The sequence below is a fragment of the Coregonus lavaretus genome, assembly GCF_964263955.1.
Source record: "Coregonus lavaretus genome assembly, chromosome: 24".
NCBI classification, from domain to species: Eukaryota; Metazoa; Chordata; class Actinopteri; order Salmoniformes; family Salmonidae; genus Coregonus; species Coregonus lavaretus.
In genome coordinates, this window is record NC_140011.1 from 41,781,454 (window position 1) to 41,798,741 (window position 17,288).

The 17,288-nt window shown below is 42.9% G+C and overlaps 1 protein-coding gene across 1 annotated transcript in view; it reads right to left on the reverse strand.

Annotated features, from left to right (window-relative positions):
* LOC311100330 (replication protein A 70 kDa DNA-binding subunit-like) overlaps nt 1-6,887 on the reverse strand; it is a 121,039-nt gene extending 114,152 nt beyond the window's left edge. The window contains exon 1 of the mRNA XM_084141216.1: nt 6,488-6,887. Coding sequence (XP_083997342.1) covers nt 6,488-6,556 — 69 coding nt within the window. The 5' untranslated portion in view covers nt 6,557-6,887. The remainder of the gene's footprint in view (nt 1-6,487) is intronic.
* Nucleotides 6,888-17,288: the final 10,401 nt, after the last annotated feature.

The following is a 17,288-nucleotide window of genomic DNA, read 5'->3' on the forward strand; positions in this document are numbered from 1 at the left end:
AAGTATCTATATCCACAGTAACCTGAAAGGCCCTCAGCAAGGAAGTAGCCACTGCTCCAAAACCGCCATAAAAAAGCCAGACTATGGTTTGCAACTGCACATGGGGACAAAGATTGTACTTTTTGTAGAAATGTCCTCTGGTCTGATGAAACAAAAATAGAACTGTTTGGCCATAATGACCATCGTTATGTTTAGAGGAAAAAGGGAGAGAATTACAAGCTGAAGAACACCATCCCAACCGTGACGCACGGAGGTGGCAGCATCATGCCGTAGGGGTGCTTTGCTGCAGGAGGGACTGGTGCACTTCACAAAATAGATGGCATCATGAGGATGGAACATTATGTGGATATATTGAGGCAACATCTCAAGACATCAGTCAGGAAGTTAAAGCTTGGTCGCAAATTGGTCTTCCAAATGGACAATGACCCCAAGCATACTTCCAAAGTTGTGGCAAAATGGCTTAAGGACAACAAAGTCAAGGTATTGGAGTGTCCATCACAAAGCCCTGACGTCAATCCTATAGAAAATGTGTGGGCAGAACTGAAAAAGCGTGTGCGAGCAAGGAGGCCTACAAACCTGACGCAGTTACACCAGCTCTGTCAGGAGGAATGGGCCAAAATTCACCCAACTTATTGTGGGAAGCTTGTGGAAGGCTACCCGAAACGTTTGACCCAAGTTAAACAATTTAAAGGCAATGCTACCAAATACTAATTGAGTGTATGTAAACTTCTGACCCACTGGGAATGTGATGACAGAAATAAAAGCTGAAATAAATCACTCTCTACTATTATTCTGACATTTCAGATTCTTAAAATAAAGTGGTAATCCTAATTTACCTAAAACAGGGAATTTTTACTAGGATTAAACGTCAGGAATTGTGAAAAACTGAGTTTAAATGTATTTGGCTAAGGTGTATGTAAACTTCCGACTTCAACTGTATGCACGCACCACTTTTCCGTTATTTCTTTATTCGAATTTTTTGAAACGTTTTTTTTTTCATTCCACTTCAACAATTTGGACTATTTTGTGTATGTCCATTACATGGAATCCAAATAACAATCCATTTAAATTACAGGTTGTAATGCAACAAAATAGGAAAAACGCCAACGGGGATGAATACTTTGACAAGGCACTGTATACAGTACCAGTCAAAGGTTTGGACACATCTACTCAATCAAGGGTTTTTCTTTATTTTTACTATTTTCTATATTATAGAATAATAGTGAAAACATCAAAACTATGAAATAACACATATGGAATCATGTAGTAAACAAAAAACTATTAAACAAATCAAAATATATTTTAGATTTTAGATTCTTCAAAGTAGCCACCCTTTGCCTTGATGACAGCTTTGCACACTCTTGGCATTCTCTCAACCAGCTTCATGAGGAATGCTTTTCCAACAGTCTTGAAGGAGTTCCCACATATGCTGAGCACTTGTTGGCTGCTTTTCCTTCACTCTGCAGTCCTACTCATCCCGAACCATCTCAATTGGGTTGAGGTCGGGTGATTGTGGAGGCCAGGTCATCTGACGCAGCACTCCATCACTCTCCTTGGTCAAATAGCCCTTAAACAGCCCGGAGGTGTGTTTTGGTTCATTGTCCTGTTGAACAAATTACTGAGGATAATAGCGGACAATCCTGACACTCCTGTGGCAGGGCTTGCTAACTATTACAGACTACAAAGGGAAGCACAGCCGCGAGCTGCCCAGTGACAAGAGCATACCAGACGAGCTAAATTACTTCTATGCTCGCTTCGAGGCAAGCAACACTGAAGCATGCATGAGAGCATCACCTGTTCCGGACGACTGTGTGATCACGCTCTCCGTAGCCGATGTGAGTAAGACCTTTAAACAGGTCAACATTCACAAGGCCGCAGGGCCAGACAGATTACCAGGACATGTACTCCGAGCATAGGCTGACCAACTGGCAAGTGTCTTCACTGACATTTTCAACCTGTCCCTGATGGAGTCTGTAATACCAACATGTTTCAAGCAGACCACCATAGTCCCTGTGTCCAAGGACACTAAGATAAGCTGCCTAAATGACTACCGACCCGTAGCACTCACGTCTGTAGCCATGAAGTGCTTTGAAAGGCTGGTCATGGCTCATATCAACACCATTAAACCAGAAACCCTAGACCCACTCCAATTTGCATACCGCCCCAACAGATTCACAGATGATGCAATCTCTATTGCGCTCCACACTGCCCTTTCCAACCTGGACAAAAGGAACACCTACGTGAGAATGCTATTCATTGATTACAGCTCAGCGTTCAACACCATAGTGCCCTCAAAGCTCATCACTAACCTAAGGACCCTGGGACTAAACACCTCCCTCTGCAACTAGATCCTGAACTTCCTGACGGGCCGCCCCCAGGTGGTAAGGTAGGTAACAACACATCTGCCACGCTGATCCTCAACACGGGGGCCCTTCAGGGGTGCGTGCTCAGTTCCCTCCTGTACTCCCTGTTCACCCATGACTGCATGGCCAGGCACATCTCCAACACTATCATTAAGTTTGCCGACGACACACCAGTGGTAGGACTGATCACCGACAACGATGAGACAGCCTATAGGGAGGAGGTCAGAGACCTGGCCGTGTGGTGCCAGGATAACAACCTCTCCCTCAACGTGATCAAGACAAAGGAGATGATTGTGGACTACAGGAAAAAGAAGAGGACCGAGCACGCCCCCATTCTCATCGACAATGCTGTAGTGGTGGAGAAGGTTGATAGCTTCAAGTTCCTTGGTGTCCACATCACCAACAAACTATCATGGTCCAAACACACCAAGACAGTCGTGAAGAGGGCACGACAAAGCCTATTCCCCCTCAGGAGACTGAAAAGATTTGGCATGGGTCCTCAGATCCTCAAAAAGTTATACAGCTGCACCATCGAGAGCATCCTGACTGGTTGCATCACTGCCTGGTATGGCAACTGCTTGGCCTCTGACCGCAAGGCACTACAGAGGGTAGTGCGTATGGCCAAGTACATCCCTAGACATAGACTGTTCTCTCTGCTACCGCACGGTAAGCGGTACCAGAGCGCTAAGTCTAGGTTCAAAAGGCTTCTTAACAGCTTCTACCCCCAAGCCATAAGACTCCTTAACAGCTAATCAAATGGCTACCCGGACTATTTGCATTGTCCGAGAAATTGATGATCAAAATCGGCTTTTGACATTATCAATCATTGTCGGTTGCTGGAAAAACGTATGTGTTTTGCCTTTACACCCCCTGCTATATTGTGGATAGAGAGTTACCTGTCTAACAGAACACAGAGGGTGTTCTTTAATGGAAGCCTCTCCAACAAAATCCAGGTAGAATCAGGAATTCCCCAGGGCAGCTGTCTAGAACCCTTACTTTTTTTCAATCTTTACTAATGACATGCCACTGGCTCAACACTATACACGTCAGCTACCACAGCGACTGAAATGACAGCAACACCTAACAAAGAACTGCAGTTGGTTTCAGAATGGGTGGCAAGGAATAAGTTAGTCCTAAATATTTCAAAAACTAAAAGCATTGTATTTGGGACAAATAATTTACTAAACCCTAAACCTCAACTAAATCTTGTAATGAATAATGTGGAAATTGAGCAAGTTGAAGAGACTAAATTGTTGGAGTAATCCTGGATTGTAAACTGTCATGGTCAAAACATATTGATACAACCGTAGCTAGGATGGGGAGAAGTCTGTCTATAATAATGCGCTGCTCTGCATTAATAACAGCACTTTCAACAAGGCAGGTCCTACAGGCCCTAGTTTTGTTGCACCTGGACTACTGTTCAGTCGTGTGGTCAGGTGCCACAGAGAGGGACTTAGGAAAATTGCAATTGGCTCAGAACAGGCCAGCACGGCTGGTCCTTGGTTGTACACAGAGAGCTAACATGAATAATATGCATGTCAATCTCTCCTGGCTCAAAGTGGAGGAGAGATTGACTTCATCACTACTTGTATTTGTGAGAGGTATTGACATGTTGAATGCACCTAGCTGTCTGTTTGAACTACTGGCACACAGCTCGGACACCCATGCATACCCCACAAGACATGCCACCAGAGGTCTCTTCACAGTCCCCAAGTCAAGAACAGACTATGGGAGGCGCACAGTACTACACAGAGCCATGACTACATGGAACTCTATTCCACATCAAGTAACTCATGCCAGCAGTAAAATTTTATTTAAAATGTTATTTAAAAAATGCACCTTATGGAACAGCGTTGACTGTGAAGCAACACAAACGTAGACACATGCATACAAACACACGATAACATACGCACTATACAAACAAGTACACATGGATTTTGTGTTATCGATATGTGGTAGTAAGCCTGAGGGCACACACTTAATATGTTGTGAAATCTGTTATGAATGTATTGTAATGTTTTTAAAATGTATAACTGCCTTAATTTTGCTGGACCCCAGGAAGAGTAGCTGCTGCCATAATTAATACAAATACAAATACAAAAACAAATGATAGTCCCACTAAGCCCAAACCAGATGGGATGGCGTATCGCTGCAGAATGCTGTGGTAGCCATGCTGGTTAAGTGTGCGTTGAATTCTAAATAAATCACAGACAGTGTCACCAGCAAAGCACCCCCACACCATCACACCTCCTCCTCCATGCTTCACGGTGGGAACCAAACATGCGGAGATAATCCGTTCACCTACTCTGCGTCTCACAAAGACACGGCGGTTGGAACCAAAAATCTCAAATTTGGACTCATCAGACCAAAGGACAGATTTCCACCGGTCTAATGTCCATTGCTCATGTTTCTTGGCCCAAGCAAGTCTCTTCTTATTATTGGTGTCCTTTAGTAGTGGTTTCATTGCAGCAATTCGACCATGAAGGCCTGATTCACACAGTCTCCTCTGAACAGTTGATGTTGAGATGTGTCTGTTACTTGAACTCTGTGAAGCATTTATTTGAGCTGCAATCTGAGGTGCAGTTAACTCTAATGAACTTATCCTCTGCAGCAAGGTAACTCTGGGTCTTCCTTTCCTGTGGCAGTCCTCATGAGAGCCAGTTTCATCATAGTGCTTGATGGTATTTGCGACTGCACTTGAAGAAACTTTCAAAGTTCTTGAGATTTTCCGGACTGACTGACCTTCATGTCTTAAAGTAATGATGGACTGTCGTTTCTCTTTGCTTATTTGAGCTGTACTTGCCATAATATGGACTTGGTCTTTTACCAAATAGGGCTATCTTCTGTATACCACCCCTACCTTGTCACAACACAACTGATTGGCTCAAATGCATTAAGAAATAAAGAAATTCCACAAATTTACTTTTAACAAGGCACACCTGTTAATTGAAATGCATTCCTGGTGACTACCTCATTAAGCTGGTTGAGAGAATGCCAAGAGTGTGCAAAGCTGTCATCAAGGCAAATGGTAGCTACTTTGAAGAATATAAAATATATTTTGATTTGTTTAACACTTTTTTGGTTACTACATGATTCCATAGTATTTCATAGTTTTGATGTCTTCACTATTATTCTACAATGTAGAAAATAGTAAAAAATAAAGATGAGTAGGTGTGTCCAAACTTGTTTAATTAACATAGCTAACAGACTGAATTTCAATATATAATCTGTTACAGTTTTCATTTTGAATATCTGAGTCTTCCCCTTTAAATTACCATAGAAACGCCCCCTCTCAACATTGATTGACTGTGGAATAGAAAGCCACAGATCTGAAGATGAAAATTATGACGTATCAAGTAGATTTTGATTGGTCCAAAGCGTGGAAACGCCTCCCAATGTTACCACCTCCCAACACAGAAATATGGAAGTGATACAACAAACTAACGTTCTTATTTAATCAACACTGTTAAAGAAGCACTATGCAGAATTAACTCCACCGTTTTCTGGTTACTAAAATGCTAATAGTTCACTTAATATCAGTTTATGTGACAAAACCCAGCAAGTATAGTGTAGATAATCATTGTACCATCTAAATCGCTGTGAAATATATTTTCCATAACCAAAAATATTGTATTTTTAGTTGTTTGAAGCTGGTGTACAAAACCGAAAGTAAAAGACACTTAAGAACGGGAAGCATAGAAATAGCCCACATAACATATTTACTGCTTCTTAGACTTGCTTTAAATGCGAATGACAGATCTATAACACACATTTCTATGTGAATTTGGTTGGGTGCCCAAAAAAAGTAGCTTTAAGTACAAGCATATTAAGGTTGTAATATTGTAGAGAACAATCTAATGATTCAATTTATGTAATTCACATAATGGCATAGGCTATAGAAAACTAGGTTTAGGCATTAATTTAGTAGCAACCTCTTGAATTTACCTGTAATTCACTACATTCTAGAGCAGTGAGCCCTATACCATGTATAAATACTCAATATCCCACTGTTGGCACTGCAGATTGCTAAAAATTGCTATTACACTAAGTTAGCCTGCAACTAAAACAGCACAGTGAGCGACAAGTCATGTGTTTACAAGTGTTATTTTAATGTTGTCACTTGCCTCAATTGCACCCTCGGTGAGTTTTACTGTCATTTTTTTGTCGAAGTCGTGTCCGATTTGACAGCTCATTTGTTAATATTGCTCTTTCTTGCCTTGCGTGGTTTCTACGTGAACTTTCCCTTGCAGAACCCGTGAGACAGCCGTCTTTCAATGTCGATGACGTCATCACATCCGGATTGTGCAGCAGAAGATAAACTGTGGTCTGATTTTGAGCCTCAAATGCAAATGTACGTCCAGTTTGCCAGTCCGTTGAACCAAGATGGCTTCCGAGCGTACACAGTTTCTGACAACACCACTGAAGCGCACGGGTTTCTCTCCAACTACGGCTAGCTAGTTAACCGAACTGCTAACTGGCAACTGAAATGTGGTCCTGATATATCCAAAGCACTATAATCGTTCTGGCAAGGTAACCAATGCAAAATGCATCGTATTGTAATACTGTACTCTAGCTACCTATTCAGACATAGTCAAGCTGTAATGCAGTGCGATGTCAGTGCGATGTTTTGAGTGGTGGTGAAGGATGTCAATCTTGTGCATAACATCCGATAACTAACTACAAATTCTCTGGTGGACACAGCTCTGGTCCAGGGGGTTAGTACGTGTTCCTCTGCTACAGATAATGGATGAACACCCTGGACCAGAGCTAGTGGACACTATCCAACACAATCGAAACTTTCCATAAGAGACATAATGACAGAGTTGTTTTGATCGTAACAGTATTGAAATGCATTATCTGGGGATGATGCTTTTAGTTCAGTAGTGCTTTGAATTAACCCTAATTTGAAGTTATTCATGTATTAATAATTACAATTTTAACGTGGACTTGTGTAAAATAGCGAAAATCGAGGAAGGCAGGCCTGCAAGAAGGTCGTTAGATACAGAATGGTTTATTTACCAAGTGTAGGCACAGGATGCCCATATGTGCAGTGAATGGATATGATGAATATACAAATGAAGTGAAAAAAATCAAGTGCTACTCTGCCTTTTTTCATTTGCTGTCTTTCAGCCAAGAGGACCTTGACATTCTGTCTGTCGTTTCTAAGGATTCTCCTGTCTAGAAGGACCCCAAGGGAGCGTCTACAAGCAAGGAGAAGGGCAACGCCAGCTTTAAAGCCAGGGACTACACTGCTGCTGCCCTGGACTACTTACAGGTAGTGTGTGTGCGTGTGTCAGGGGCGTTTCTATCGATATTTCTATGGGGGGGGGGGGGACCAAGGACCAGTAAGGTTGGTTATGGGAAATCAGCAAATTGTATCACAAATAGCGTTGAAAATACAAAGCATTGTATTGGATAACTGTTTCAACTGTTACTTTGTATGTCCCTAAGCCAATCATATTTTAGGGGGCCGGTACCACCGCCCCTGTCTCTCTCCCCCTTCTCTCTCTATCTTGCTCTGTCTGTCTGTCTGTCTGTCTGTCTGTCTGTCTGTCTGTCTGTCTGTCTGTCTGTCTCTCTCCCCCTTCCTGAACAAATGAGGGATTTTGGTAACAACTTTTCAGTCAGAAATAATAATTATGTTGCAGCTTCAGCAACACGGACAGCGCTATACACACTGATGTTTTGTGGTGGTCGCTGCTGCAAGGAGGAGAGAGAGACAGCGGGTGCTAGTCACACAGTCACTAGCAAGTCTGAGCCAGGCGACACAATTAAGTTGGACTCCCTCTAGTCATTTGTGTGTCTTAATTATTTCAAACAGTTCGCTTAATGCATCAGACAAGCTCAGTGCATATAGTTGATCTGATTCAAACACATAGGATATGTCTATATATGGAAAAAAATACATGTTTTTAACAATACAATACACACAAATCCATGTTTGTATTCTATGACTTCAGAGCTTCTCCACTATTTCCTCTCCTCATGACATCACACGGCCCTGAAGCATGGCTACCCCAGTCACCTGCAACACAAACTACAGGACAGACACATACAGTGCCTCAACCACCTCTCCAACCACGGAGAGGGGCTAAACACCCCCAAACAGGGAGAAGGGGACCATGCAGAGGGTGTGTGTAGCAGTACCAGGGGCACAAAGTCCCCAAACTCCCAGCAGCAACAGAAAGGGAGTGCTCCTGTGTCGTCTCTCCCCTGGTCTGTCTGCCTCAGCCCTGGTAAAGGGTGACACCTGGTGGCCACCGAAGGAATCACGTCCGGGGGGGGGGGGGGGGGTGATAGTGGAGGACAGGGCTTACAACTGTGTGTTCATACCATGGATGGAGGGAGGGAAAGGGAGGGATGGAGAGACTGAGAGAAGAGGAGAAGTGTTTGGGACGGAGGAGAGGCTTTGTCATCGGTGTTTGGGGGAGATGGTGAGCCCCGTGCCGTGTGAGGGGTGCAGTTACGCCCGGTACTGCTCAGAGGGGTGTCGGAGGGGGGCGTAGGAGGGGCATCATCGGTGGGAGGGTCCAATCGGCGCCAAGCTCAGGGCTGCGGGAGTGATGTCACAGCTGGTTCTGAGGGTGCTGTTGAATGCGGGGCTTAAGGAGGTATTGAAGATGAGGACAGTGATTGTAAACCAATCAGAGAGAAGATTGGCTTAGAACTGGCATTCTTGGGACTAATCACAGAAAAGATCAGCCCAAAGGAGAAGGATTATGGGTCCAGTAATACCACTAGAGCCTTGGACAACATTGTCCATCCCTCTGCGTGTTACCATGGCGACTCCTACCTGAGCGTCTACCACCTGCTGCGTCATCTGAGTGGGCACGCCCCCAGCCTGTGCTACCTGTGCTCCATCACCATAGCAACGCTCTACCTGTGCCTTCGCCAGGCCAGACCTCCACCTGCGTCCTGGGAGAGGGGAAGAGCCTGTGTAAGCAGGAAGTACAACAACCAATCGCAAGGCCAGGAGGAGGATGAGAAAGAGAAATGGCGTCTGGAGCTAAGCCTGCTGGGAAGTGTAGTTCTGAGACACATGCTGAAGCTGCAGTGTAACGCCCAGGCAGTGAGCCTGCTCAGAGATACAGGTGAGTTTTTTTTTTTTGTTGATCCGAATTAGTTCTTTATCATACTTATCAGTGTGTTCCAAATGGCACCCTATTCCCTATATAGTGCACTACTTTGATAGGGGCCCATAGGGCGCTGGTCAACAGTAGTTCACAATGTAGGGAATAGGGTGCCATTTGGAAGATAGAAGACTTCCTGTGTGACCTTATAATGACCTTTTGACCATTCCATTATTTTACAGGTGACTTTCCTGTGGTGCAGTCCAGCCAGGAAGCGTGCATTGCCACGGCGATATTTCCCACGCTGAGGGTTCTGAACCACTCCTGCAGCCCCCAAACCAGCGTCACTCTCAGAACTGCTCACTTGGACTCACCTCAACCAGACCTCTACTGATGAACTGGTTTCTACTGGTCCTGTTCTGCTCCTGTCTCCTTGTCAGATGGAGCATCTGTCTCTGTCTGAGCATCCAGAGACATCTCTCATGGACAGGAGATCCTCCACTGCTATGTCAACCTCTGGTTCTGTCCGTCTGTCTGTACATCTGTCTGTCCGTCTGTTTGTTTTCTCACTCACTCTCTGTTTCCTGATTCAATGTCTGAAACTCATGTTTGTAGTCCTAAACATTATACACCTTGTGGTTTTATAACCAGTTGTACTCGATCTTCTCTCTCTTCCCCCACCCCCTCTCACCATCTCTTCCCTACACCCCCCCCCCCTCTCTCTCTCTATCTCTCTCGCTCTCTCTTGCTCGTCCCCCACCCCCTCTCACCATCTCTTCCCTACACCTCTCTCTCTCTCTCGCTCTCTCGCTCTCTCTCTCTGCCCCATCCCTCTCTCCCACCCTCTCCCCCACCTCTCTCTCTCTGCCCCATCTGTCTCTCCCACCCTCTCTCCCCCATCTCTCTCTCTCTCTGTATGTAATAATCTTTGATTGATTGATTAATTGATTGGGTGTTTTTCTTCAGTCTGTCTATCCAGGAGAGATCAAGTCCCTTTCTGACCTCGTTTTAGAGGAAGTGTGTACGTGCATGAATGGTCGAAATGAAGATCTGTATGTTTAGCCTCCATTGTTTATTACCTCACTATAATCAATTACACAAGCTTACTTTTTTTAGATGCATGATTTGGCTAGAAGAGCATTTGTTGACTTGCAAAATATAATACAATATGTACATGGTCTTATTTTCATGATTTTGTTTTTTAAAAATGTCATCCTCACATGGTTTTGTAAGACTTCTGAAGTTCTTCAGAAACTCGGGTTGTGTAATTTCCTGTGCTCGTCTCGAAGAGCAGCAGTCCTAACAACTATCGACTCGGATGCTAAACCACCGGTTTCTATGTTTAGCAGAAAGCGTTTTTGTACAGTGCCTTCAGAAAGTATCCACACCCTTTTACTATTTCCACATGTTGTTGTGTTACAGCCTGGTCTACACACAATAAACCATGATGTTAAAGTTGATTATTTTTGTGTATTTTCTTGAACAAATTAAAAATGAAACGTTGAAATGTCTTGAGTCAATAAGTATTCAACACCTTTGTTATGGCAAGCCTTAATCATTTCAGGAGTGAAAATGTGCTTAACAAATCACATAAGTTGCATGGACTCATGCTGTGTTAAATAATAGTGATTTTTGAATGAATACCTCATCTCTGTACCCCACACATACAATTATCTGTAATGTCCCTCAATCAATTAGTGAATTTCAAACACAGATTCAATCACAAACCCAGGAAGTTTTTCCAATGCCTTGCAAAGAAGGGCACAGATTGGTAAATGTGTAAAAATATGTATATACAGTGAGGAAAAAAAGTATTTGATCCCCTGCTGATTTTGTACGTTTGCCCACTGACAAAGAAATTATCAGTCTATAATTTTAATGGTAGGTTTATTTGAACAGTGAGAGACAGAATAACAACAAAAAAATCCAGAAAAACGCATGTCAAAAATGTTATAAATTGATTTGCATTTTAATGAGGGAAATAAGTATTTGACCCCCTTTCAGTCAGAAAGATTTCTGGCTCCCAGGTGTCTTTTATACAGGTAACGAGCTGAGATTAGGAGCACACTCTTAAAGGGAGTGCTCCTAATCTCAGCTTGTTACCTGTATAAAAGACACCTGTCTACAGAAACAATCAATCAATCAGATTCCAAACTCTCCACCATGGCCAAGACCAAAGAGCTCTCCAAGGATGTCATGGACAAGATTGAAGTCCTACACAAGGCTGGAATGGGCTACAAGACCATCGCCAAGCAGCTTGGTGAGAAGGTGAGAACAGTTGGTGCGATTATTCGCAAATGGAAGAAACACAAAAGAACTGTCAATCTCCCTCGGCCTGGGGCTCCATGCAAGATCTCACCTCGTGGAGTTGCAATGATCATGAGAACGGTGAGGAATCAGCCCAGAACTACACGGGAGGATATTATCAATTATCTCAAGGCAGCTGGGACCATAGTCACCAAGAAAACAATTGGTAACACACTACGCCATGAAGGACTGAAATCCTGCAGCGCCCGCAAGGTCCCCCTGCTCAAGAAAGCACATATACATGCCTGTCTGAAGTTTGCCAATGTACATCTGAATGATTCAGAGGAGAACTGGGTGAAAGTGTTGTGGTCAGATGAGACCAAAATGGAGCTCTTTGCCTTCAACTCAACTCGCCGTGTTTGGAGGAGGAGGAATGCTGCCTATGACCCCAAGAACACCATCCCCACCATCAAACATGGAGGTGGAAACATTATGCTTTGGGGGTGTTTTTCTGCTAAGGGGACAGGACAACTTCATTGCATCAAAGGGACGATGGACGGGGCCATGTACCGTCAAATCTTGGGTGAGAACCTCCTTCCCTCAGCCAGGGCATTGAAAATGGGTTGTGGATGGGTATTCCAGCATGACAATGACCCAAAACACACGGCCAAGGCAACAAAGGAGTGGCTCAAGAAGAAGCACATTAAGGTCCTGGAGTGGCCTAGCCAGTCTCCAGACCTTAATCCCATAGAAAATCTGTGGAGGGAGCTGAAGGTTCGAGTTGCCAAACGTCAGCCTCGAAACCTTAATGACTTGGAGAAGATCTGCAAAGAGGAGTGGGACAAAATCCCTCCTGAGATGTGTGCAAACCTGGTGGCCAACTACAAGAAACGTCTGACCTCTGTGATTGCCAACAAGGGTTTTGGCACCAAGTACTAAGTCATGTTTTGCAGAGGGGTCAAATACTTATTTCCCTCATTAAAATGCAAATCAATTTATAACATTTTTGACATGCGTTTTTCAGGATTTTCTATTTGTTATTCTGTCTCTCACTGTTCAAATAAACCTACCATTAAAATTATAGACTGATCATTTCTTTATCAGTGGGCAAACGTACAAAATCAGCAGGGGATCAAATACTTTTTTCCCTCACTGTATATATCCCTTTGTAAAAATAAATATCCCTTTGGTGAAGTTATTAATTAGGCTATGAATGGCGTATCAATACACCCAGTCACAAAGATACAGGCGTCCTTCCTAACTCCGTTGCCAGAGAGGAAGGATGGATCAACAACATGGTAGTTACTCCATAATACTAACCTTAATGACAGATTGAAAAGAAGGAAGCCTGTACAGAATACAAATATTCCAAAACATGCATTCTGTTTGCAATAAGGCACTAAGTAATAATGCAAAAAAATCCAACGCAACACATCACTGAGTAACACTGGGTATGGGTATACTTGTCATTGGAAAGGACTAGGGCGTTATTTAGGATAAAAAGGAAACAATTATAGATTTTAAAAAACCTGCTTCAGTCTGCTTTCCAACAAACACTGGAAGACGAATTCATCTTTCAGCAGGACAATAACCTAAAACACAAGGCCAAATCTACACTGGAGTTGCTTACCAAGATGACATTGAATGTTCCTCAGTGGCCTAGTTACAGTGTTGACTTAAATCATCATGAAAATCTATGGCAAGACTTGAAAGTGGCTGTCTAGCAATGATCAACAACCAACTTGACAGAGCTTGAAGAGACTTAACCAAAAAGACTCACATCTGTAATCGCTGCCAAAGGTGTTTCTAACATGTATTGACTCAGGGGGTTGAATAATTATCTAATCAAGATATACAGTGCATTCGGAAAGTATTCAGACCCCTTGACCTTTTCCACATTTTGTTACGTTACAGCCTTATTCTAAAATGGATTAAATAAAAACATGTTCTTCATCAATCTACACACAATACCCCATAATGACAAGGTGAACACAGGTTTTTAGAAATGTTTGCAAATAAGTATTCAGACCCTTTGCTATGAGACTAGAAATTGAGCTCAGGTGCATCCTGTTTCCGTTGATCATCCTTGATGTTTCTACAACTTGATTGGAGTCCACCTGTGGTAAATTCAATTGATTGGACATGATTTGGAAAGGCACACACCTGTCTATATAAAGGTCCCACAGTTGACAGTGCATGTCAGAGCAAAAACCAAGCCATGAGGTCAAAGGAATTGTCCATAGAGTTCCGAGACAGGATTGTGTCGAGGCACAGATCTGGGGAAGGGTACCAAAACATTTCTGCAGCGTTGAAGGTCCCCAAGAACACAGTGGCCTCCATTATTCATAAAAGGGAAACGTTTGGAACCACCAAGACTCTTCCCAGACCTGGCCGCCCGGCCAAACTGAGCAATCGGGGGAGAAGAGCCTTGGTCAGGGAGGTGACCAAGAACCCGATGTTTTGTACACTCAGTGTGTCCCTCACTTATAAGATTTCCAATCAGGAAATGTGATATTAATATGGTGTACCCCACATTAGATATTCTAAAGGATGTTTACCGTCACATAAAATGGGCGATAAGGCAACTGGTAGTTTGAAAGTCAGTTCCTTTTTGTTCGCTCTTTTCCCAGAGATATAAATAACTATAAGATAAATATTTCTGCTGTGAACATAGTAAAAGTGAGGGCTTTAACGCTATATTCTGTGATTGGTATATACATTTTTTTGGGGGGGGACTTTGAAATGAATGATAAATTGCCATTGATTGTTAAAGAATATAATGGAAATGCATCATGAGCTTAGTCCAACTGTCGTACCACATCAGAAGCCATGATATGAGCTTGTTTTAGAGTGCCTATAGAACGTCTACACCCCCTTGAACTTTTTAAAAATGTTGCTGACTTAAAATTAAATACATTTTATTTCCTAAAGATCTACACAACCGTACTTTTTTCAATCTTCGCTAATGACCTGCTACTGGCAATGAGTAAAGCCTGTGTGTCTATGTACGCTGATGACTCAACACTATACACGTCAGCTACCACAGCAAGTGAAATCACTGCAACTCTTAACAAAGAGCTGCCGTCAGATTCAGAATGGGTGGTAAGTAATAAGCTAGTAATAAATTCAAACATTAAAAAAAACTAAAAGCATTGAATTTGGGCCAAATCATTCACTAAACCTCAACTAAATCTTGTAATGACTAACGTGGAATAGGAGACTAAACTGCTTGGTGTAACCCTGGATAGTAAACTGTCAAGGTCAAAACATATTGATGCTATCTTGACATTGCTATCAACAAAACAAGTCCTACAGGCCCTAGTTTTGTCGCACCTGGACTACTGCCCAGTCATATGGTCGAGTGCCACACAGAGGGACATGGCAGCACGGCTAGCCCTTAAATGTACACAGAGAGCTAACATCAATGACATGCATGTCAATCTCTCCTGGCTCAAAGCAGAGGAGAGATTGACTGTATCACTACTTGTCTTTGTGAGAGGTATTGACATGTTGAAAGCACCGAGCTGTCTGTTTAAACTACTAGCACACAGCTCAGACACCCATGCATTCCCCACAAGACATGCCACCAGAGGTCTCTTCAAAGTCCCCAAGTCCAGAACAGACTATGGGAGGTGCACAGTACTACATAGAGCCATGACTACATGGAACTCTATTCCACATCAGGTAACTCATGCAAGCAGTAAAATAAAAAATGAATAAAAAAAACGATGACATACAACTACACCTTATGGAACAACACAGATTGTAAAGCGACACGCACAGGCACGCACACTCTACACTCTACAAACACGTAGAGTGTGTGTGTGTGTGTGTGTGTGTGTCCAGTGATTCCCAACCAAATGTTATGAGCTTGAGCAATGATCTAGTTCAGTGACACCTAGAAGGTCGGTAACGTAGACCTCCGGTGCATGTGAACGGAATGAGCAGCAGTTACCCGGGGGATCCGTGACACTAGGGAGTTGGTCAGGATCATAAGAAATATGAAAGGAGCAAAGCCCAGATAAAAAGTTATGTGAAAACCCACCTCAGTCTTCTGAAAACCTAACCCTTGGCTAGAGTTGTATTTTTTAGCGAGACAATTACACAAATGTTAATACAAAAGATACACCATAATGGCTTTCCAAGAGGTGTTGAGTGTTCCTGAGTCTCAGTCCTGACTTAAATCAGCTTGAAAATCAGAGACAAGGTTTGAACATTGCTGTCCATCAATGATTCCCAACCAACTGTAATGAGCTTGAGCAATTTTGACAAAAACAATGGATTTATGTTGCTCTAAGAGTTGTGCAAAGTTGCTAGAATCTTATTCCAAATGATTCACACACACAGAATTTTGCTTACACCTGGCATCTTTTGAATTTCGGAAGGGAAGGGCCCATAGGGTTCAGCCTTTACCCCAAGAAGAATATGACAGGTGTAGGCACCGCAGTTAATTCATCCTCACTCTTATCACGTTCGATTTTCTTCAGTAGCCCTTCCAAAAGTTCTGTGTAGTCCACCATTACATACTCACTCAAAACATGTTCCACTTTTCTAATTTTTTTCCCCTTTCCGCCATGTTACACTACAACCCTTCACCTTCAAACTCAACTCTGGACCTCAAAGTCAGTTCCACTGCAATTTTTGTTCATTGTTCCCCTCTAATCAGGGACTGATTTAGACCAGGGACACCAGGCGTGTGCAATTAATGATCAGTTAGAACAGAAAACCAGCAGGCTCCGGACCTCGTAGGGCAGGGGTGTCAAACTCATTCCACGGAGGGCCGAGTCTCTGCGGGCTTTTGGTTTTTCCTTTCAATGAAGACCTAGACTACCAGGTGAGGAGAGTTCCTTACTGATCAGTGACCTTAATTCATCAAGTACAAGGGTGGAGCGAAAACCCGCAGATACTCAGCCCTCCGTGGAATGAGTTTGACACGTGTCCTAGGGTAAGAGTTGAATACCCCTGCTATAGAACAACAGGATGCAGGAGAAGGATCCTACACTACTTCATAGGGCTCTGGTCAAAGGTAATACACTATATAGTGTATAGGGTGCTATTTGGGACTCACACTGGGTGTGTTATTTTCTAAGAGCAGTTCACTCATGATGGGGAACTGAATTTTCACACAGTGCCTTCAGAAAGTATTCACACCCCTTGACTTTTCCCACATTGTGTTGTGTTACAAAGTGTGATTAAAATTTATCTAATTGTCATTTTCTGTCAATGAGCTGCATAAATTACTCTTTCAAAGTGGAAGAAAAATTCTAACATTTATTTAAAATAAATATTTAAAATAAAACGAATAAAGTGCATTCGGAAAGTATTCAGACCCCTTTTCACATTTTGTTATGTTACAGCCTTATTCTAAAATGGATGGAATGGTTTTCCCCCCCACATCAATCTACACACAATACCCCATAATGACAAAGCAAAAACAGGTTTTTAGATTTTTTTGCAAATTTATTGAAAATAAAAAGATGAAATATCACATTTACATAAGTATTCAGACCCTTTAGTCAGTACTTTGTTGCAGCACATTTGGCAGCGATTACAGCCTCGAGTCTTCTTGGGTATGACGCTACAAGCTTGGCACACCTGTATTTGGGGA